This window comes from Musca autumnalis, unplaced genomic scaffold (assembly GCF_047663935.1).
Source record: "Musca autumnalis isolate F117 unplaced genomic scaffold, ASM4766393v1 scaffold_4, whole genome shotgun sequence".
In the NCBI taxonomy this organism is placed as follows: domain Eukaryota; kingdom Metazoa; phylum Arthropoda; class Insecta; order Diptera; family Muscidae; genus Musca; species Musca autumnalis.
The window spans coordinates 44,468,040-44,490,402 of record NW_027411977.1 but is presented as its reverse complement, the minus strand read 5'-3'; the positions used below and the strand labels follow the sequence as shown (position 1 = coordinate 44,490,402).

The following is a 22,363-nucleotide window of genomic DNA, read 5'->3' as shown; positions in this document are numbered from 1 at the left end:
ATTTTACTTTTACACATTAGCCAATTTGGGTGGTGCCGGTAGGATTTTCTGGACCTTTTTGGGTCATTATCTCAGGAAGTATGGACTTTTCCACGAAAAAAAATTACAACGTCGTAACGGGGGCCGCAAGTGCAACCTGCTGCGTCACAAATTAATAAGATCAGAGATGAGTTGTTAAACTATACTTTTTCCAAATTTTGTGTGGGAGGTACTCAAATGAGTGGACCGATATAGTCCATATTAGAACTCGATCTATGCCTGAAAGTAATATTACCAATAGCAAAGTTTGGGTCAATTCGGTTATTCCCTCCTAGAGTTATCATGACCACAATCTTAGCGAAAAATTTTGAACCTTTGTGGGGGAGGTACCGGAAGGAGTGGACCGATATGGTCTATCTTCGAATTTAAACTAAGTTTGGCCAAAATATTGAATGACCCAAAATTTTACCTAAATATGTTCATCCGTTCGAGAGTTATCGTGCACTCCAACTATGACAAATGGTATTATATGGGTTGTTTGCAGTTTTCGTGCTGATTTCTGAGGATATATGGACTTGCTCCTGAAAAAAATTATATCGTCGTATTGGGGTAGTGAATACAAGTGGCTGCAACAAAAAGAAAAAGCCATTCGAGAGCAGGCCTTAAACTGCACTTAAGCAAAATTTTGTGTGGGAGGTACCCGAAAGAGTGAACCAATAGGGTCCATATTGGAACCTCATCTATGTCTAGTAGAAACGTCACGATGTGCAAAGTATGGACTAATTCGGTTACTCCCTTCAAGAATTATCGTGCGGATAATTTTTCCAAACATTTTTGAACTTTTGTGGGGAGGTACCTGAAGGAGTGGCCCGATATGGCCCATCTTCGACCTTAAATCAAATCTGGACAAAATATTTCGATACCCAAAATTTGAACCGATTGATCCGTTCGAGAGTTATCGTGTGCACCAGCCAGACAGACGGACAGACAGACAGACAGACGGACGGACATTGCTAGATCGACTCAAAATTGTCTGAAACGGATATTGTACAAACATACTTGGGGTCTAAAACCATTATTTCGATGAGGCACATTTTTGGCCGTATCAAAGTGTAAATACCCTCTTTAGCCTAAAGGCTGAGGGTATAAAGATAGAAATGCAAAATCAGAAGTGTGAAGAATATCGAGATGTACAGGAACCGGAATGAGACGAGCAAAGTAATCAGTTTATGGAATGTGAATATTTCCAAAACTGTTTGTATCCAATAGTAGCGAAGACGACGATGATACTACAGAATCAATTGTAGCGTGGTTTTCTCGTTATATGTGGTAAGCTCAGTCGCGTCCAGGGTCTCCATAAGGACTCACTAAACCTTACGAAATTTGTCTTCTTGTATTCTCTAAAATTGGGTTCTTTATTGATTAAATACTAGTTCACAATCTACTTGTGTTTAAATGCGATAAAAATATATTCAATCGGTATAGTTAATGATTGATCGTTGGTGTAAAGATATTTCGGACAGCTGGGGTTTGGCAGCTGGGGAGTTCGTGGTGAGCCGGCGAATTCTGCTCTAGACGATTCGTTGGCGTTTTGTAGGTAATCGGGAATCTATTCGGTGTTCAGGTGTAAATAATCAGGAACACGATGTACTCGGCGTACGTGTATAGAAGATCGGGAACAAGACGTATTCGATGTTCGGTTGTAGGTGATCGGAAACACGATGGATTCCGTGTCTGGCTGTGGATGATCGTGAAGACGATGTATTCGGTGTTCCGCTGCAGATGAACGGGAAGACAAGTATTCGGTGTTCGACTGCAGATGATCGGGAGGACGATGGGTTTGGCGTTCGGCCGTTGATGTTTGGGAATACGTTGGATTCGACGTTCGGCAAATGATGCTTGCGGAGCCTGATGGATTTAGCGTTTGGCTGTTTATGTTCGGGAATACGTTGGATTCGGCTTTCGGCTGATGATGTTCGGGGTACCAATGGTTTCGACAATCGGGTATCGGTGTTAGTCTAGGGCTACGGTCTAGTTTTTACAAGGTACTACCATTACCCAAACAGTGGAACGGCTGTACCCCGGAAACCCCCAAAGGACCACGGCCGAATATATCGGCCACCACAACTTAATGGGTAGCTCTCAAAAAGTATTTCCAACTCTGTAACACCAAGTTGTACGTTGGCGGATTTAGAACAGCCTTAAGTTCCAACACGTGTAGCTAACTCCCTTCAGTAGCCAGCTCGTCTTCAGCATCTATTCCTGAAATTCTTGAGGGATCCGAATTATTCGTGAAATTTAACATTGTGTGGCCTGTTATACCACTAGTGCGGTAGTGCTCAAAATATTTTGTACATTAGTCTCTCTGAGCGAGTCTTTCCTTTGTTAAACCACGAAAGATTGGGGATAAAAAGAACATATGTTGTTGTTGCAGTCACGTAAAGGTATATGGGTGATCTTAGCTTCACTAGTGTCAGGTAGAATAAATGTGTGGTGGAGTGTTGTCAAAGGACAGTTTAGTGTGACTGCAGTGTGTTAGTTGGTAGCCCTTATTATGGGTTGTTGTGTCATGTACGTGATCATATTGGCACGTTAAGATGGTATGAAAATTGACCGAAGAATAATAAGGCAGCAGGTGCCAATTGCTTACCAACCGAATTGTTCAAGACCGAAGGCGACATTCATGCATTAGCTGGTTAGCACCATCTGGCAAGAGGAAGGCGTACCCCATGATTGGACCGTGAGCAGCCAAAGTCTCGTCCATAAGGAAGGAGATATGACTGTGAGATCAAGCTATAGGAACATATGTCAGTTCCCTATTGCATGGGAGGTAGGGTCTGCGATATTGTACGAATGACTAAAGCTTGTGGCTTTGAAATAATTGGGTCAGATCAATGCGACATTAGACCACCATTGACCAGATATTTATCTTGAGGCAAATTCTGAAAAATAGCCAAGAGATGCATATTGCAACTTTTCATTTTTTGTCATTTATAAAGCACCCTTCGGCAGTCCTATACGCCCAGAGATATTCCAAACAATATCAAGAGTCAAACAACCTCGCGCCGACAAACGTCTTCCCCGAACTATGCTGTACACAGGCGTCATAAAAACGGTGGTAACTTTGATGGTAGTGCATCAGGCGATCGTCATTTAACAGCTCAAGAAATAATTCCACCGTCCTGTTATTCACATCTTGGCTCCTCTTCCGAAAGTTGTACGTGTTCCTTTGTCGTACTTTGGTTCGCCAAATTTCGACCACGTACGTCTCTTGTCCGCTGTTTACGACTTGCTTGTCATATTTGTTGTATTTATACTCTGTGAGGTATTTGAAGCCATTCTCTATCACTTCAGTAGGTGGTGGTAGACCGCCGTAATTTAGCTCAACCTCATCAGACCAAGAAGATTTAATCTCAGGTGCAGGCATCCTTCTGATTTTATAGCGTTGTAGTTGTCTCTTTTGGGCGGATGTCTGTATACTCCATTTATATCAATTGTTGGCCTCATTTTGCCAATATCCTACTTTCTCAGATCCTAATCTTTTCCATTTGGATCGACGATTTGTCTGCCAAGCCGGAAAAGTAGGCGATGCTCGTCCAGTTTACATACTGGTAGATCAGCAGTTTTACACCGGTTTTTAGTCTTCGACAGCACATAGTATAGGTGCCAGAAGAAGTCGAACCGGTCGTGTGTGATAATGCGAAGATATTTCACCCTGCTGGAAGATCATATTCTTTCTTTATCAATTTTTGTGGTTGGTATGTGCCTCCGGAAGTGAAGTGCATCCACAAAGGCATTAAAATTTTCACTGTGCTCCCAAAACGTCCTCGCAACGCCAATAGGATACAGGACTAGTTACAGTAGTGATCCTTGAGACACCTATTAAGGATTCGATCCTTCAAAAAATGTATCATCACGCGGGATGTTTGACAATCGAAGCCAAACGATTGTATTTGGAAATGATTTTAATGTTGTGTACACTGAAGTAACGGCTGATGTATGTAAATGAAGCGAAATCGAAGAAAGTGGATGTCGACACGTCTCAAGTATTAAAAAGTTGTCAACTTGTAAACTTGAACCGGGGAACTTAAGGCCTGGGTACATAAGCAACCTCGTTGCCTGGCTTTCTTGCCTTCCTTCATTTCTGACATAATAAACATCAAAGAATATATTTCAACTAGGTTGCCCATTTTTCTTTTTATACCCTCCACCATAGTAAGGAGGGTATATTAAGTTTGTTTTCCTGTTTGTGGCACATTTGCGACCATATAAAATATATATATTCTTGATCAGGATAAAATTCTAAGACGATCTACCCAGGTCCGTCTGTCCGTCTGTTGTAATCACTCTAGCGTTCGCAATAGTTGAGATAGAGCACTATATATTTTTCCATAGGCAGCTCAAGTACGAAGATGGGCTATATCGGACCACTTTTTGGTATAGCCCCCATATAACGGTACATACCGATTTTCGGTATTTTGGGGATTTTAGCTGAATTTTTTGACCGAACTCCCTGTAATTTTACGTTTGGGGTTCCCATTGGTCACAAAATATCTCCACTAAAAATCGTCAACATAGGTCCATGTTTTGGTATAGCCCCCATATAGCGGTTCCTCTCGATTTTCGGTATTTTGAGGATTTTAGCTAAAATTTTTGACCTTACCACCCTTAATTTGACAGTTGAGGTTCCTTGGGATCACAAAACATATCCAATAAAAACTGTCAACATAGGTCCATGTTTTGGTATAGCCCCCATATAACGGTACCTCCCGATTTTCGGTATTTTGAGGATTTTAGCTACAATCTTTGACCGAACTACCTGTAATTTGACAATAAAAACTGTCAACATAGGACCATGTTTTGATATAGGCCCATATATATGTAGACCTCCCGATTTTCGGTAGATTGCAGATTTTAGCTACAATTTTTAACTGAACTACTTGTAATTTAACATTTGAGGTTTCCAGTGGTCACAAAACATCTCCACCGAAAAAGTGTCAATATAGGTTCATGTTTTGCTGTAGTCCCCATATAACGGTACTTCCCGATTTTCGGTATTTTGAATATTTTAGCTACAATTTTCGACCGAACTATTTGTAAGTCGACATTTGAGGTTCCCAGTGGTCAGTGGTGGAATCCGTTTTGCATTATTATCACCTATTGTATTTTTTAAATGCCGCCCTTCGGCCAGGTTTTCCAGGTTCAAAATTATCCTCTCCCTTTTGACAGGGATTCATAACGCCCAAAACTCTGTAACTATTTTTTTTTTACTTGAAGCACACTTGATTAAAATTTAAGTAGATTTTCATCCGAATTACACTCTCCAAACACTGTGCAATAATGGTTTAACTTTATGGACAGACTAAAGATATCCTCTTCTTATCACAACCCTCATGGTTAACACGTTAAGGGGTTTCAATCAAACAATACTCTGTGAAATTATTTTTATATGTTTTGCAATTATTTTCAGCTCAGCTTTTTTCGTTTGTCTGTCTGTCGGTCGGTCGACGTACAACGACGGTAGGCTGATGTTTTCCTTAACGTCGGTCGTTCGAAGTGCGTGTGTGTTTTAATAGAGCAATGTTGATAATGATGCCTGGGCATGGGATAAATTGGGGGATGAGAGAGTAACGACTACGTTAATTCGTACGAACATAAAATCCAGGGGGCGAACTCTCAGGAATAAAGTGCGCAGTTACAGAAATTGCTGCCACCGTTAGTTAGGTTGTTTTGATTTCTTTTTTTTTTGCCAATTGTGGTCGTTTCTTTTGCGCGTGGTTCAGCTAGGCCATTTTTCGTTCCAAGGAAGAAGAATTGGCATTTGTTGTTGGGAAGTTAGTATGAAATCCGGTACAGAGCAGATTACAACGAAGATTTTGAAAGTGTCATTCGATGAGTGGGATAAAGTTTGCTTGTTTTTGTGTGTGTGAGTAAGTGTTTTAACCGGTAAAAATAAAACGAGTTCGTTTGTTTAAAAAATATAATATAAATGAAAAATGTGAGATATTTTGTGAAAATTAAAAATAAAATCCATGTTTAAATTGTTCTCAAATCTAAAGTGTTTGCAATAAATTTTGCAATTTTCAATAAAAATTAAAAAAAATCAACAGCAATTTTTCACATATCACCACAAATATCTTGAAAACAAAATTAATAGTTTGTTAAATTGCCAGTGAAGTGAATTTTAGAGTCATATCAATGTCCAATTTAGAAATAAATAAATCACCGACACAATTGCCGGCAACACCTCAAGTGCATGAAACACAACAAGAGCAGCAGTCACCGCCGCCACTGCAGCCACATCAGACTCCACAGCAAGAAAATGCAATTATGGTTGTTGGTGGTCAACCGCCGACAACACCAACAGAACAAACAATGACGGACACATCGTTATCGACCACAGACATATTAACCCCATCAACAACCAAACAAACAGCCCCCGAACAAGAGGGGCTGCTGAAGTGCAGCTCATTGTCCAACATGGTCTGTGAACAACAGCAATCAACTGACGAAACGACGACGACCAGCCAACCTCAACATGAAGAGTTGAGGATGGAACCTCAGAAACAAGAATTACAGCCACAACAACAGCAGCATCAAACATCAAAAGAACAACAACAGCAGCAGCAACCATTGGCATCATCATCAGCGGCAACAAAACATCAATTTTTGCCTACAATGCCAATAAACATCAATAAAAGCCAAACATCAAATCTTCAAACAACGTCCAACAACAACACAAATGTGGGAAATCATACAGCCGGTGTTGTTGCCGGTGCTGGTGGTGTTACATTAAATTCGTCCAGCTCCTACCCATCAACGACAACAACGACAAATGTTGCTGCCGCACCATTCTATCGTGGCAATACTGCGCAGGTACGTATCCCTTTTAGAGTTTAACAAAGGAGAAACTCCTAACAAGCTTTAACCAGGCTCTTTGTTTTATTACACGTTGAAGTATTTCAAGAGCAGCAACCACAAAGAGGGAGCATTAAACTTCTTTGTTTTGGTACAAACAGAAAAAGTTACCAAAATACGGGTGAATTAGTGGGGAGCATTTTAATGGGTGTTAAAGTCTTAACTTTAAATCCTTGGGTACGTGAAGCTTACCATATGTAGTTCGGATCTAAAAAAGAGGTTAGTTAGAGAATGAAACAATATCATCAATGCGATTTACTTTATGGGTTCCAAGTAAAACCAAAAATCTTACCAAATAATGGATTATTTAACCAATTATTAGCAATCGTAACTACTTACTAAACCCATTATTTTAACAGGGGCGTAGGAACGAACTAGCTTTTTATACCCTCAGCATTTATGCTAACTTTCATACTGGCAAAATGTGCCTCATCGAAATAATGGTTTTAGGCCCCTAGTATGTTTGGACGAAATGTATTTCAAACAATTTGGAGTCGATTTAGCAATGTCCGTCTTCTGTCTGTCTGGCTGGTGCGCACGATAACTCTCGAACGGATGAACCGATTTTTTCCAAACTTATTTTACGTTCGAAGATGGGTTATATCGGTCCACTCCTTCCGGTACCTCCCCCACAAAATTTAAAAAATGTTCGGAAAAAATTTTACGCCCGATAACTCTTTAAGGGAAGGACCGATTTGGTCCATACTTTGCACATCGTTAAATTTCTACCACACTTAGATGAGGTTCCAATATGCACTCAATCGGTCCACGCCTTCGGGTACCTACCTCCCACACAAAATTTCGGAAAAGTTCAGTTTAGGACCTGGTCTCGAATCGTTTTGATTTTTGTTGTAACAACTTGTATTCACGGCCCTCCATATGGCGGTTCAAGTTTTATCAAGGGCAAAACAATACTTTCTTAGAAAATAGCCTGAAAGGTTTAAAAACCCCTATGACACCGTGTGTAGTTGTTAGAGTGCAAGATAACTCTCAAACGGATCTGCCGATTCGATCCAAAATTTGGTCTTGATAATATTTTGTCCAAACTTAGTTTAAGTTCGAAGATAAGCCACATTGGTTCAGTCGTTCAGGTACCTCCCCCACAAAAGTTCAAAAATGTTCGGAAAAATTGTGCGCCCGATAACTCTTTAAGGGAAGGACCGATTTGGTCCATACTTTACGCATCCTAATATACCTACCAGATATAGAAGATGTTTGAATATGGACTATATTTGCCCATTCCTTCGGGTACCTCCCACACAAAATTTTGGATAAGTTCACTTTAAGAACTGCTCTTGACTAACTTTGATTTCTGTTGAAGCAACTTGCAATCGCTGTCTCAATTACAACGGTAAAAATGTTTTCAGTGGCAAGTCCATACTTCTTGGGAAAGCAGTCCGAAAGTTGTAAAAACCCCCTATGGCACCATATGTAGTAGTTGTAACTCTCGAACTGATAAACCGATTTGGTCCAAAATTTGGCCTTCGTCATATTTTGTTCAAACTTAGTTTAACTTCTAAAATGGCCCATATCGGTCCTCCCTTAGGATACCTCCCACACAAAAGTTCAACATTTGCGTCCAAGTGCAGTTTAGGGTCTGTTCGGAGATCCTTTGCAAATTTATAACGATGATTTTTTTGTGGTCCTGTTTACAGCTATATATGTTTTTCGGGGACAAGTCCATGCTTCCTGGCATACTGGTCCAACAGGTGTACGATAACCCACTGAAATGACTAGTGGGCGCGATATCTATCGAAAAGATATGACTCTCAAAATAAGATCCACTTTCGTTATGCACTATATCGGTCCATTCCTTTCTCGGCAAAACTTTTGAACTTTAATCCTAATCCACATTTTTGTCGGCAAGTTCTTACTTACTTACTTAGCTGGCCCATTACAGAACATTTGTTCTATAGGCCGAACTAAGAAGAGATCTCCATTCCTCTCTATTTGTTGCTTTGCACTCTGGAATACCGCGCCTTTTCATCTCAATATCCACTTGTTTGCGCCATCTATTCTTTGGCCTACCAATTCTGCGTTCACCGCCATGTGGCATGTATTCATACGACTTTTTGGCGGGTTCATCATCGCTCATTCTTATGATATGGCCTAGCCAACGCAATCGTTGGATCTCGATACGTCTAACTACATTCATGTCTTTGTATAGCTGATATAGCTCGTGGTTCCTACGACGTCGATATTCACCAAGTCAACGCAAATCGGCCCGTAGATCTTTCGAAGAATTTTCCTCTCAAACACACCAAGCACTACCTTATCTGCTTGCGCAAGTACCCATGCTTCGGAGCCATACATTAGCACGGGTAGTATCAGCGTTTTGTATAGTGTTATTTTTGTTTGACGAGATGTGGCTTTGTTTTTAAATTGCTTACTTAAACGATAGTAGCATCTGTTGGCCAATACAATTTTTCTTTTTATTTCACAACTGAAGTCGTTTGTTGTGTTTACGGCGGTGCCGAGGTATACGAAGTCTTTTACTACCTCAAAATTATAGGAACCAACTTCAACAGTTGGTCCGATCTCAATGGACGCATTGCGCGTTGACACCATCAGCTTGGTCTTCTCGCCGTTTACCGTCAGACCCACTTTAGCAGATTCTCCTTCGACCTTCATAAAGGTATCAGTTACTTCTTTTACTGATCGGCCCATGATGTCTATATCATCAGCATAAGCAAGTAACATGTGACTATTGGTGTAGATTGTGCCACTTCTTTTGACGTTTGCCTCTCGTATAACCTTTTCTAGCAGGAAGTTGAAAAGATCATACGAAAGGCTGTCTCTTTGCCTGAAACCTGTTTTGGTACAAAACTCTTCGCAGATATTCTTTCCTATTTTAACTGAAGATCTTGTGTCAGTTAGAGTCATCTTACAAAGCCGAATGAGCTTTGCGGGGATACCAAATTCAAACATGGCTTGGAATACCTTTGATCGAAGGGGACTGTCGAATACTGCTTTATAATCGACAAAAAGGTGTTATGTGTCGATCTGCATGTCTTGAGTCTTCTCCAGGATTTGCCGCAAGGTAAATATCTGGTCAATGGTGGACTTGCCAGGTCTAAAGCCGCATTGGTATGGTCCAATTATCTCGTTGACCATGGGCTTTAGTCGTTCGCACAATATCCCTGACACTATCTGGTAGGCGATAGGGAGAAGACTTATGCCCCTATAGTTGAAGCATAAAGTCTTATCTCCTTTCTTATGGACGGGACACAGGATGCTCAGGTTCCAATCGTCGGGTACGCGTTCTTCCTGCCAGGTGGAGCTAACTAGCTGATGCATACACCTTATCAGCGTGTCGCCTCCGGTTTTAAACAGCTCGGCTGGTAGGCCATCAGCTCCTGCTGCCTTATTATTCTTCAGCCGGTTTATTGCTGTCTTTACCTCATCTTGGCCGGGTGGTATACATTCAATACAATCTTCTGGGATTGGATCTGTGGTATCTTCGTCGACTTCGCTACTGTTGGATACCAGCAGATTGGAGAAATGTTCCTTCCATATCCTGAGCACGCTATCTGTATCTGTTACCAGACTACCTTGCTGGTCTCTACAGGAGGATGTGCCTGTACCAAAGCCAAAGCCATCTGTTTGATGTTTCACTCTTTGGTAGAATTTTCGGACTTCATTCTGGCTCCTGTACATCTCGATTTTTTCACACTTCTGCTTTTCCATTTCCCTGTTTTTCCCGCGGAAGAGGCGATCCTCTTCTCTTCTTTTCTCCCGATATCTCTCTCGTGCGCTACGCGTTGCTACGGATTTGATTTTAGAGTAGCCCTATATGCCGAATTTTTCTCTTCGGTAGCAGCACGACACTCCTGGTCTCTGTTATCCAAGTATGGATTTTGCGGCTATTTGCATGGAGTGGGCAATATTTTGCCATTGTGTTGTTATGTTATCGGGACAAGGAGTGCTCTCATTAAGCAATTAGGCTAGTTGAGTGGAATATGCTGTGGCTATCTGTTGTGTTTGCAGCCTATCGATGTCCAACTACCGCGTTGTGTCTGTTCGCGCTTTATTTGCAACGTTTAGACAGGTACATACCTTTGCTGCAACAAGGTAGTGGTCCGAATTAATGTTTGAGCCTCGGAACGATCGTAAATCCAACACGCTCGATGAACGTCTTCCATCTATCACAACATGATCCATTTTATTACTTGTTCTTTGATCTGGCGACAGCCAGGTGCCCTTATGAATATCGAGATGCTTAAATCTGGTACTGCTAACTACCATGTTTCTTGCAGCTGCAAAGTCTATCAGCCTCATACCATTGTCAGATGTTGCACTATCAAGACTGAATTTCCCGACTGTTGGGCCAAAGATATTCTCCTTTCCAATTTTGGCATTAAAATCGCCTAGAATGATTTTAATGTCATGGGCAGGGCAACGGTCATATGTTTCTTCTAAGCGCTCGTAAAATATATCTTTGGTCTGTTCGTCCTTGTCCTCAGTGGGAGTATGAGCGCAAATAAATCTGATGTTGAAGAATTTAGCTTTTAATCGAATTGCAGCGAGTCTTTCATTCACTGGGGTGAAACTGGAGACCAGATGTTTTAACCTCCGACCAACTACAAATCCGCAACCAAACTCATGCTTTGTGTCATGGCAGCTATAATAAAGTGCGTCACCTTTAGGTGTTGTTGTGACGCTTTTCCCGTTCCATCGTATTCCTTGTATGGCAGTAATGTCGGCCTTGTAGTTTTCATGTACGTCTGCCAATGCGAAGACTGCACCTTCTCTATAAAGAGTGCGAACATTCCAGGTGCAGATTCGCAGATGATGGTCCTTAAAACGTTTGTTTTTCTTTTCTTTCGTTTTTTCATAGTAGGCTGTTTTTTTTTTCTTGGGGAGGGTTACTAACCCGACTCCCAAACAAAAGTTTTTAACGTTCTTATGGGTGAACGCGCGGCACATGTTAACTCACTACCTTTAACGGGTGTTAAAGGCAGTTCCCCAGCTGACACCACGGGGAGGTCAGTGTCCACTTGAGATGAAAGAGGGATCAAGATAAATCCTGGGCTTTGCCATGTTAAAACCGGTCAGGACCGTTCCTTGGTATCTTTCATCCCCTACGTCACCCACTTAGGAATGAGTAAAGCATGGTTTTACCTCGTAAAATTTTATAGGAATAAACCATTACTTTTCAACCACCTGGTAATGGCACATTCGGTTCCCAAATTTTTACTGCGAAGTGATATTTTTGCTATCAACAAAGAGTGAAGTTTCTGTTTCCAGCTATGCAAGTCTTTATCCTCTCTATGAGGCGAGCTTTAATATCACAAGTTTTATTGTGCCAACAACTTAAACGAATTTCTAACATTTTTTTCTTTTACAACATCTCGCAATTTTATTCTCGGTCCTTCGGGCCCAACTTGTCCTGTCTGCCCTCTGATGTTTACACAACCCACACACACACACACACACACACACCAACGCACACTCTTGAATAAAATAACAATTTTTAAAAAGCCCTCCAAACAGCCCCAAGAATGATGATAATTGTAGCAAATGGAAATTCTGCAAATACCGGCCGGCCGGTCTGCCGCATGGTCGTATGGTTCGTCTTTAAATTGCCTCTGTTTGTATTTCGGTGTTTTTGTTGTGTTGTTTTTACAGAAACTCTACTACGTACTCTGTAAAATGTCGATTGTCTGCAATTCTGCACAACGCATGCCACACAGGAAGAGGAAAGACCAACTAACTAAAAGCCATGGTGATGATGATGACGATGATGACTGTGACCGACGTAGTAATTGTTCTTGTGTTATTTAAAGTCTCTGGCCGTCGTTGGGCTGCATGATTTTTATGGTATTTTTCCCTTGACTTTGCAACATAAATTCTTTTCAAAACCATTCCGTTTACAAGTTCAACGTCAAGTCAATAGTTAGTACTCGTACTACTACTTACAGTCAAGTCAGTCGTCAATGAATAGAATTCAGGGTTGGGAATAGATGAGGATGATGAGTTATTAGCCATTGAAAATTGAAATTTAGATGGACGAATGAATGAATGGTGCAAATGAAATATTGACCACGTTGACATTATAATTTGAGTGCTGCAAAGAGACAGCAATTTGTAATGGACCATTAGCACATGATTTTTGTGGGATATATTTTTGTGTATGGGAGTTTTAGGCATTAGACAAATTTAAGTTGCCATTTATGCTGAGATATATGATTTGTGATGCAGAGGGGTACCAAATAAGTAGTTATACTATGGCTAATAAAAGTCGGAAAATAAGCCGAAAAAGTTATATTTTTAGAACTGTTGATATGGGTTGCTGCTTAAATTGAAATTCGTTGAAATGTGCCATACTTACGAATATTAAGGTGTATTGTGCGGGTCTATACCAGGTTTGCGGGTCTAGAAGATATCTTTTATATGGTTGAATCTCTCTCTAGATCATGAAGATTCTCCTGACATGCCTGGGTGTGGGAGTCGTGTCCACAATATGTGTCGTGAGCAAGTACTGCAACGAAAGCATGTCATTGTGTTGTCGTACAGGAAGAATCTTCGTCTCCTTATAAAGAGGGTCCACTGTCACAGTTCGTAGACGGCGTTCTGACAGGATTAATATTGTTCCATCGCGTTGCACTTATGTTCACGGGCCACACTGGCACCGCATATCTTATCACAGACCGACCTTTCGAGTTATACATGTAAACAAGTTACACACGTATCGTCGGGCAAGGAATTCAGGTCCTTTCTCATACCTCGGCTTATCACAGATAGCTGATGCATGCGCGAATGACATATTCCTAGCGCAGAAAAAGTGACAAATGACATCGACATGGAGGTCGTACAAACATTCACATACGTAATGATCTCACTGCCAGACTACATGAATACCGAACATATCTCCCCACCTTGGGGAACTCCCTATTTCACTTTACGGGGTTTCTTGTTCCTGAAATCCAAGAGCGCGTGGCACCCACACATATTATTGATTATCCGACTTTTCAAACTTGGCCAGAGGGTAGTCAGATCGATGTCTTCAAACAGCGTGGAGTGTTTGACAGTATCAAAGGTTTTTGATAAGTCGAGCCCCGCCAACACTGTCATATAGCACGTTTTATTCTGGTTGAGTCTTTGAGCAATATGTGTGGAGATGGCGTGCAGCGAAATCTTTCTGTAGGATTTACCATTGCTGGAATCCTTGCCAGATTTCAGGCACGATTTAAGCGGCTAGGGACAAGTTAAGAACTTCCATGATATACTCAATAAGGACCTAACGCTTGGATGATTTCTCGTTCTAATGTCATTTGCAACGAGACCTAAAGCGATGTGGTACCCTTCTCTTCGCCCTGCCAGTACCTGGGTTCTCGACAAATTGAAATAACTTGCGCAATCTTCGGATAAATCAACGTAACGCCAACAAGCGTGATAGAGGTTCTATCTTCTTTCTTTCCAGGGTTCGAGTTTCACCTAGCCCGTGGTTAAATGGATCTCTGGAATAAAGGGTGTTATATATACCCCATTCTCAAAGAAAGGGTGCTTCTGTAGACTCCTTTTGAAAGAAGAGGTGCTTCTATAGCCTCTTTTTGAAAGAAAGGGTGCTTCCATAGACCTTCTATAGAGCCTTTCTGAAAGAAAGGGTGCTTCTATAGAGCCCTTTCTGAAAGAAAAGGTGCTTCTATAGACCATTGCTTAAGTAAGGTTGCCTCTCTAGAGCCTTTCTGGGAGAAAGGGTGCCTGTCTAGGTTGCCTCTCTAGAGCTTTTCTGAAAGAAAGGTTGTCTCTATAGAGCCTTTCTGAAAGAAAGATTGTCTCTCTAGACCTTTTCTGAAAAATAGGTTGCCTCTCTAGAGCCTTTCTGAAAGAAAGGTTGGCTCTCTAGAGTCTTTCTGAAAGAAAAGTTGCCACTCTAGAGTCTTTTTGAAAGAATGGTTGCCTCTTTAGGGCGTTTCTGAAAGAAAGATTGCCTCTCTAGAGCCTTTTTGAAAGAAAGGTTGACTCTCTGGAGCCTTTTTGAAAGAAAGGTTGCCTCTCTGGAGCCTTTCTGAAAGAAAGGTTGGCTCTCTGGAGCCTTTCTGAAAGAAAGGTTGCCTCTCTAGAGCCTTTCTGAAAGAAAGGTTGCCTCCCTAGAGCCTTTTTGAAAGAAAGGTTGCCTCTCTAGAGCCTTTTTGAAAGAAAGGTTGCCTCTCTAGAGCCTTTATGAAATAAAGGTTGTCTCTCCAGAGCCTTTTTGAAAGAAAGGTTGCCTCTCTAGAGCCTTTATGAAATAAAGGTTGTCTCTCCAGAGTCTTTATGAAATAAAGGTAGTCTCTCTAGAGCCTTTCTAAAAGAAAGGTTGCCTCTCTATAGCCTTTCTGAAAGAAAAGTTGCCTCTCTAGAGCCTTTCTGAAAGAAAGGTTGCCTCTCTGGAGCCTTTTTGAAAGAAAGGTTGTCTCTCCAAAGCCTTTCTAAAAGAAAGGTTGCCTCTCTAGAGCCTTTCTGAAAGAAAAGTTGCCTCTATAGAGCCTTTCTGAAAGAATGGTTGCCTCTCTAGAGCCTTTTTGAAAGAAAGGTTGCCTCTCCAGAGCCTTTCTAAAAGAAAAGTTGCCTCTCTAGAGCCTCTCAGAAAGAGAACTTGCCTCTCTAGAGCCTTTCTAAAAGAAAGGTTGCCTCTCTAGAGCCTTTCTGAAAGAAAGGTTGCCTCTCTTGAGCCTTTTTGAAAGAAAGGTTGCCTCTCTAGAGCCTTTATGAAATAAAGGTTGTCTCTCTAGAGCCTTTATGAAATAAAGGTTGTATCTCTAGCGCCTTTCTAAAAGAAAGGTTGCCTCTCTAGAGCCTTTCTGCAAGAAAAGTTGCCTCTCAAGAGCCTTTATGAAATAAAGGTTGTCTCTCTAGAGCCTTTATGAAATAAAGGTTGTATCTCTAGCGCCTTTCTAAAAGAAAGGTTACCTCTCTAGAGCCTTTCTGAAAGAAAGGTTGCCTCTCTAGAGCCTTTTTTAAAGAAAGGTTGTCTCTATAGACCCTTCCTGTAGAAGGGTTACCTCTCTAGAGCCTTTTTGAAAGTAAGGGTGCTTCTATAAACCCTTTTTGTAGAAAGGTTGCCTCTCTAGAGACTTTCTGAAAGAAAGGTTGCCTCTCTAGAGCCTTTTTGAAAGAAAGGGTGCTTCTATGTTTCTATCTTTAAGAAAGTATCATGTTGAATGACCCTCCCACTATGTCGTTTGTGCTAAAACGTTCTAGGAAAATCCACTTTTATAATATCCTGCACACGTTGTTGTATAGGACATAAAGGATGTTTGTTTCGTGCTGCAAAATTGTATTAAATTTAATTTAAAACATACTCTCACCCTATCCTTACAAAACTCCTTCCCGAAAATGAGGTTAACACATCCTTTCCTTCTCTGCAATTTGTGTTATGCAAAAAAGAAAAAAAAAATAAAAACTCATTTGCTATTTGTTTTGCCGCTACTTCATAGGCATTCGGCCGTGGTGAGGAAAAAACTTCAGCTAACAAAAAGCACCACAGCAGGACGAAAGAAACAGAGCGCACATACTTAACAACCAAAACAAGAGGAAGAATAAGAAAAAAATGGAAACATCCTCCAAAAAGTTTTGACTCGCGTAATGCCTATCTGTCTGTCCGTTCTGTTAGGTTCATTCATCAGGGTGCTCTGATGTGGAATTGATTTGTTGACGCCATTACGATACCAAAAACCAAAACAAGTGAGGAGACGAAGAAGTGCAAACAAAACATAGAAAACAGCATGGTTTTGTACCGAGTCCAACAAACTCAGCGAAGCATAATAGTTGGAAGATGGGGTACTGCTAGCTCGTTGAGATTCTTGTTGTTCCTCTATCCGTCGTATTGTGCCGTCGTTGTTGCCTTAAGCCCAAGAAGTCATTGGATTGTTTTGGGCTTGAATGCGTATCTAAATGTATTTAAAATGTTATCGCTTTCATCCTTGTGCATATCCTTGTAAAGCGTCGTCAGTAAATTCGTGGTACATTAACTTTGTGGTAGTAAGGACAACGAACGGACGGCCGGTGGTAACAACAGCAGCAGCAGCAGAGGCAGTACACAATTGTTTGACTTCTTTTTTCAATATTTGTTTAAGCCGTTTTTTATTGCAGCTGGGAGATTTACTCCATTGTCGTTTTTTGGGATACCCCAAAAAAACTCTGTGAAGCTATTGTCAGTACTTGTGTTTGCTCTCCTCATGGGTGTCTGGCAGGCAGTAAGAAAGGACCTTTTCGAAAAAAACAGCAAATCTTAAGGGATTTGAAAAGGGTGCAGATTTACTTACTACCACTACCCTTGGAGAATTACTTGGGGTGGTGTGTCTTTGTTGCCTAAGTCCTTTGGGGGTGGTGGTGGTGGTTTCCCAAGAAATTTTCTGTCTTGATTTGTTGCGGATATCCTTGAAATGTTAAAGTTTTTTTGTATATTTAGAATTGTTTCTGTGTTTGCTGCATTTGAATTGCTGCCGTTTTTTGTTGTTGTTGAGGAATCATTTAGTTCCATTCCATTCTTCTTCTTGTCCGTACTTGGGATGTAGCAAATGTTCTTCTATTTGCTTGGTTTATAAGGCAAATATTGCAAGGCGCAATGTTTGCCCTCAATTGAACTTGTGTTAAGGACTTCACCATATACACACACAGACTCAAGGAATAAACGATGTTCGCTCTGCTGTGTAGTTTGGTGTACTGCTGCTATCATCTTCCACCCAAAAAGGGGGATGACGTTTTTTTCTTATGTTAGTATTGTGGGTTTTTCCTGCCCGTTTCCAACTGTTTACTTGTTAGCCTTAAGGCCATGGAATAACTCTGTATAAACCAGCTGGCTGCAATGTATGTAGATGTGGTATAGCTGCTATCTATTTAAGTTGGTTTCAATAAACTTTCAACGCTTTAAAGCATACGGCTGGCAGCATTTCATTACTACTCGCCTGCATGAATTTAATTAAAAGAAATTAGCTTAAACGTAATCGCTTTGAACGCCTTATGGGGTTCTTTAAGCATTAAATTGCCACATTTTTGTGTGGAGGGCTTTTGAAAACAACAGCAACAATGTACTATTGTTTTAGATGTATTGTGTGTTAAATGGTATATAAATTATTTAAAACTTATTTTTTAAAATAAGTAATACAAAAGAAGTTAACAATTATGCGGATTAAGGGCAGCATCTTCTGTAAGCCATTATACCAGTCTTATGGACACAGGGAATATTGAGTTGCTTTAATGGAGTAAGGAGTCATTCATTGGGGATTGTGATGTAAGTTTTAATGCAAGGACGTTGTTGGGGAAAGACAAATTTTTAAAACATAAAGTCCGACCGGACCGAACTTTTTGTACACTCCACCACGAGCTTCATTGAAAAAACTTGGGAAAATCGGACGGTACTGTTACATGCGAAAATACCGAAAATCGGGAGGCACCATTCTATGGTTGCTATATCAAACCCTGGACTGTAGCAAAAAAATTCTGGGGGAATGTTCAGAGCTTCCAACGAAGACTAAATGCAAAATTTAAGCCATTTCGGTATGGTGATGAGGCTAAAACCTTGAAACCTGGTGTTCTATGGGGCTATATAAAAAAGTGGACGTATGCAACACATTTCTGAAGGAGAGTTTTGTATTGCCAACCAAGATTTCGGTGTGACCATGAGGCTAAAACCTTCAAAGTACTGAAAATCGCGTTGTACCACATCAAAACGCGGACCGATATAATACCAACAGTTAAAAAGCAAGTAAACAAATAAAAAAGTATCAGTCGGCTTTGCCGACAGAGATATACCCTCAGCCTGTGTGGATTAAAATAGTTTTTCCAAAAAAAAAAGACTTATGTATTTAGGGTGGTTTTCAAAATTTTGGGCGTATGAACCGATATCGAATAGAACCGGGGATATCGATAGACAGGGCTTTTTTTATCAAACTAAGCTACGAAAAACATAATATCGCTAGGGCCACTAGGAAAACCTTCGGTAACATGTAAAAAAGTATCAGTCGGCTTAGCCGACAGCGATGTACCCTCAGCCAGTTTAATTTGGAACACTTCATTCCAAAAAAAATACTCCATACGCACAAAAATGTGGATTAGGATTAAAGTTCGAAAGGATTGCGGACGAGGTACTTAAAGGAATGGACCGACTTAGTCCGTTATGGAAGTGGTTCTTCTTTTGGAAGTCATATATTTTCGATCGATATTGGGCCCACTATTCATTTCAGTTGGTCATCGTATAACTTTTGCACCACTATTCCAGGAAGCATGGACTTGTCCACGGAAAACATAATATCCCTAAGAAAAAAATTTATACTAAATATTGGGATATCCAAATTCGTTGCTCCGTTCCAGAGATATCGTGCAGTACCGGGAAGTACCGGAAGTTTTGGACCGGTATTAACCATCTTCAAACTGAAACTAAGTTTGTACAAAATATGACGAAGGTCAAATTTGGGAACAAATCGGTTGATCAGTTCGAGAGTTATCGTGCTCGCCTGCCACTAATATGGTGCCATAGGGGTCTTTTACAACTTTCGGGCTTTTTTCTCAAGAACTATGGAATTGCCCCTGAAAAAACTTTTATCGTTGTAATTGAGGCAGCGAATGCAAGTTGCTTCAACAAAAATCAAAGTGATTCGTGCGCAGGTCTTCGAGAGTTATCGTGCGCACCAGCCAGCCAGACAGACCGACGGACGGACATGGCTAAATCAACTTCAAATTGTGTGAAACACATTTCGCCCAAACATACTTGGGGTCTAAAACCATTATTTCGATGAGGCACATTTTGCCCGTATGAAAGTATATATACCCTCGTTAGCATAAATGATGAGGGTATAAAAATGTCCAAAGGATCCTCGAACAGACCCTTAACCACACAAAAATGTTGAACATTTGTGTGGGTGGTACCACAAGGATTGGACAGATAGGGTCCAAGTTTGAACATAAACTAAGTTTCGACAATATTTACAGATCCAAAGTTTGGACCAAATCGGTTGATACGTCTATGAGAAATCGCGTGTACCATTTTAGCGAATATTTTCGAACTTTTGTGGGGGGGGGGGGGTGGTACCGGAATGAGTGGACTTATAAGCACCACCTTCGAATTTCATCTAGTATTCGAAAAAAATATTATAATATTCGAAGTGTGGACGAACGCAGTATTCGGTTCGAGCTCTCCAGCCACTACATATGGTGCCATAGGGTTTTTTTACAACTTTCGGGATGTTTTCTCAAGAAGTATATACTTGCCCCTGAAAAAACTTTTACTGCCGTAATTGAGGCAGCGAATGGAAGTTGCTTCAGCACGAAGGAGTCGACAAATGTAGTCCATATTTTCTCAAGAAGTATGGACATGCGCCTGAAAAAAACTGTACCGTCGTTAGGGGGTCAGCGAATACAAGTTGTTACAATAAAAATCAAAACGATTTGAGTGGAGATCTTAAACTGCACTTTTCCGAAATTTTGTGTGGAGGTACCCGAAGTAGCGGACCGATATAGTCCATATTCGAACTTGATCTATGTCTGGTACAAATATTAATATATATGATAGATATATTAGCACGTGTAAAGTATGGACCAAATCGGTCACTCCCATCAAGAGTTATTGTGCGCACAATCTATCCGAACATTTTTGAGCTTTTGTGGGGGAGGTACCTGAAGGGGTGGACCGATATGGCGTATCTTCGAACTTAAACTATGTTTGCACAAAATATTACGAAGGCCACATGTTTCACTGAATCAGCAGATCCATTCGAGGGTTATCTTTCTCTCCAACCATTATATACGGTGTCATAGGGGTTTTCTGTAACTTTCAGGCTATTTTCTCAGGAAGTATGATGAAACTTTAAGTTTCGTATGGGGGGTAGTAAACATGTTGCTATAACAAAAATCAAAGCGATTCGAGAGAAGGTCCTAAACTGAACTTTTCCGAAATTTTGTGTGGAAGGTACCCGAAGGAGTGCATCGATTGAGTCCATATTAGAACCTCATCTAAGTCTGGAAGAAATTTCAGGATGTGCAAAGTATGGACAAAATCGGTTACTCCCTTTAAGAGTTATCGTGCGCACAAATTTCCCAAACATTTTCGAACTTTTGTGGGGGAGGTACCGGAAGGAGTGCACCGATATAACCCGTCTTCGAACTTAAGCTAAGTTTGGGCAAAATATTACGAAGGCCAAATTTTGAACAGAATCGGTTGATCCATTCGAGAGTTATCGTGCGCTCCAGCCAAACAGACGGACGGACAGTGCTTAATCAACTCCAAGTTGTCTGAAACTGATTTCGTCCAAATATACTTGGGGTCTAAAACCATTATTTCGATGAGGCGCATTTTGCCCGTATGAAAGTGTATATACCCTCGTTAGAATAAACCGGAGTTCACCACGGTGTGGTGATATCTGCAAAACGGTTTAACCTCTACCCCTCCTGTAGTCCACCATCTTCACATGGCATTGAGATCATTAAGTATGTGGCTGATTGAACCATGTCGTTTTTGAAATTCTGAAACCCTATTTGACCGATCATGTAACATTTTTCCACGTGAGAAATATGCAAATATCAACCACTATATCTACGGCCAGTCTTTTCACCACAAGATCTGCGGATATGGGCAATGAACAGAATGTCAAGTTCGATGACAGCAGAATTTCGACCACTAACACTGTGGCACAAAATGGAGGTGAAAATCTGGGGCACGGAAAATTCCTCTTGGGGAAGAAAGGCCTTGGTGAGTATATTAAGAACCTCGAAGGACAGATCCCCCGTGATTGGAACTTCCGCGTTATGGCGTATTGAAATTTTTGCTAGAGACCCTGTAAGCCGTCAGTAGTTAGCGTTATATCTTTGTTCACTGTTGCTTTAGCTTACTTTTGAGATGACATGTCTGCAGTCGAATCGAATGAGGATTATTTTCGTAGAGCTCTTCGACCTTCTAACTCGCTTCCTTCAATGTCCTTTTCGTATTTTAAGAGCCGCTATAAAAGTACCACAAGATGACGTTTTTCAGCTTCGAAATGTTCTGCAAAAACGTCGCTCAGAAAATTTTAGGTACGGCTCTCATTGACAACTAATCGATTTTTTTTTTGGAAAGTTTGACAGTTTTTGGCCTAGACTTACTCAGGACAGTTTGTCGTACATGTTGTTTACATTGGCTTGAAAAAAATCACTTTACAAAACACCGCAAAATTGTATCGATCTTTATAAGTCGATAAAGCACTATCCTAAAGGACTATGAAAAAGGTGGCATAATGAATTCAACCGTGGTCGGCACTCGCCAAAAAACGAAGGCCGTTAGGGTCGCCCAAAATAGGTCGTTGTGCCAGAAAAAATATGCCGTGCATGAACGGATAATGAGAGATCGCCATGTTAAATACCTTGAGATAGAGGCATCCTTGGGCACTTCTTTCACCAACTAACATTTGATATTGCATAAAAACCTAGCCGCAAAAATGGATTTTTCTCGTTAGATCCAGTAAAATTGGACAACCGCTCACAAAAAGGCTCCTGTTAATTGGTTCAAAGA

General features: G+C 40.8%; 1 protein-coding gene across 1 annotated transcript in view; it reads left to right on the top strand.

The window, feature by feature from the left end:
- Positions 1-5,816: 5,816 nt before the first annotated feature.
- The window catches only part of LOC141402675 (uncharacterized), a 102,585-nt gene continuing 86,038 nt past the window's right edge, over positions 5,817-22,363 (top strand). The window contains exon 1 of the mRNA XM_073984390.1: positions 5,817-6,855. Coding sequence (XP_073840491.1) covers positions 6,178-6,855 — 678 coding nt within the window. The 5' untranslated portion in view covers positions 5,817-6,177. The remainder of the gene's footprint in view (positions 6,856-22,363) is intronic.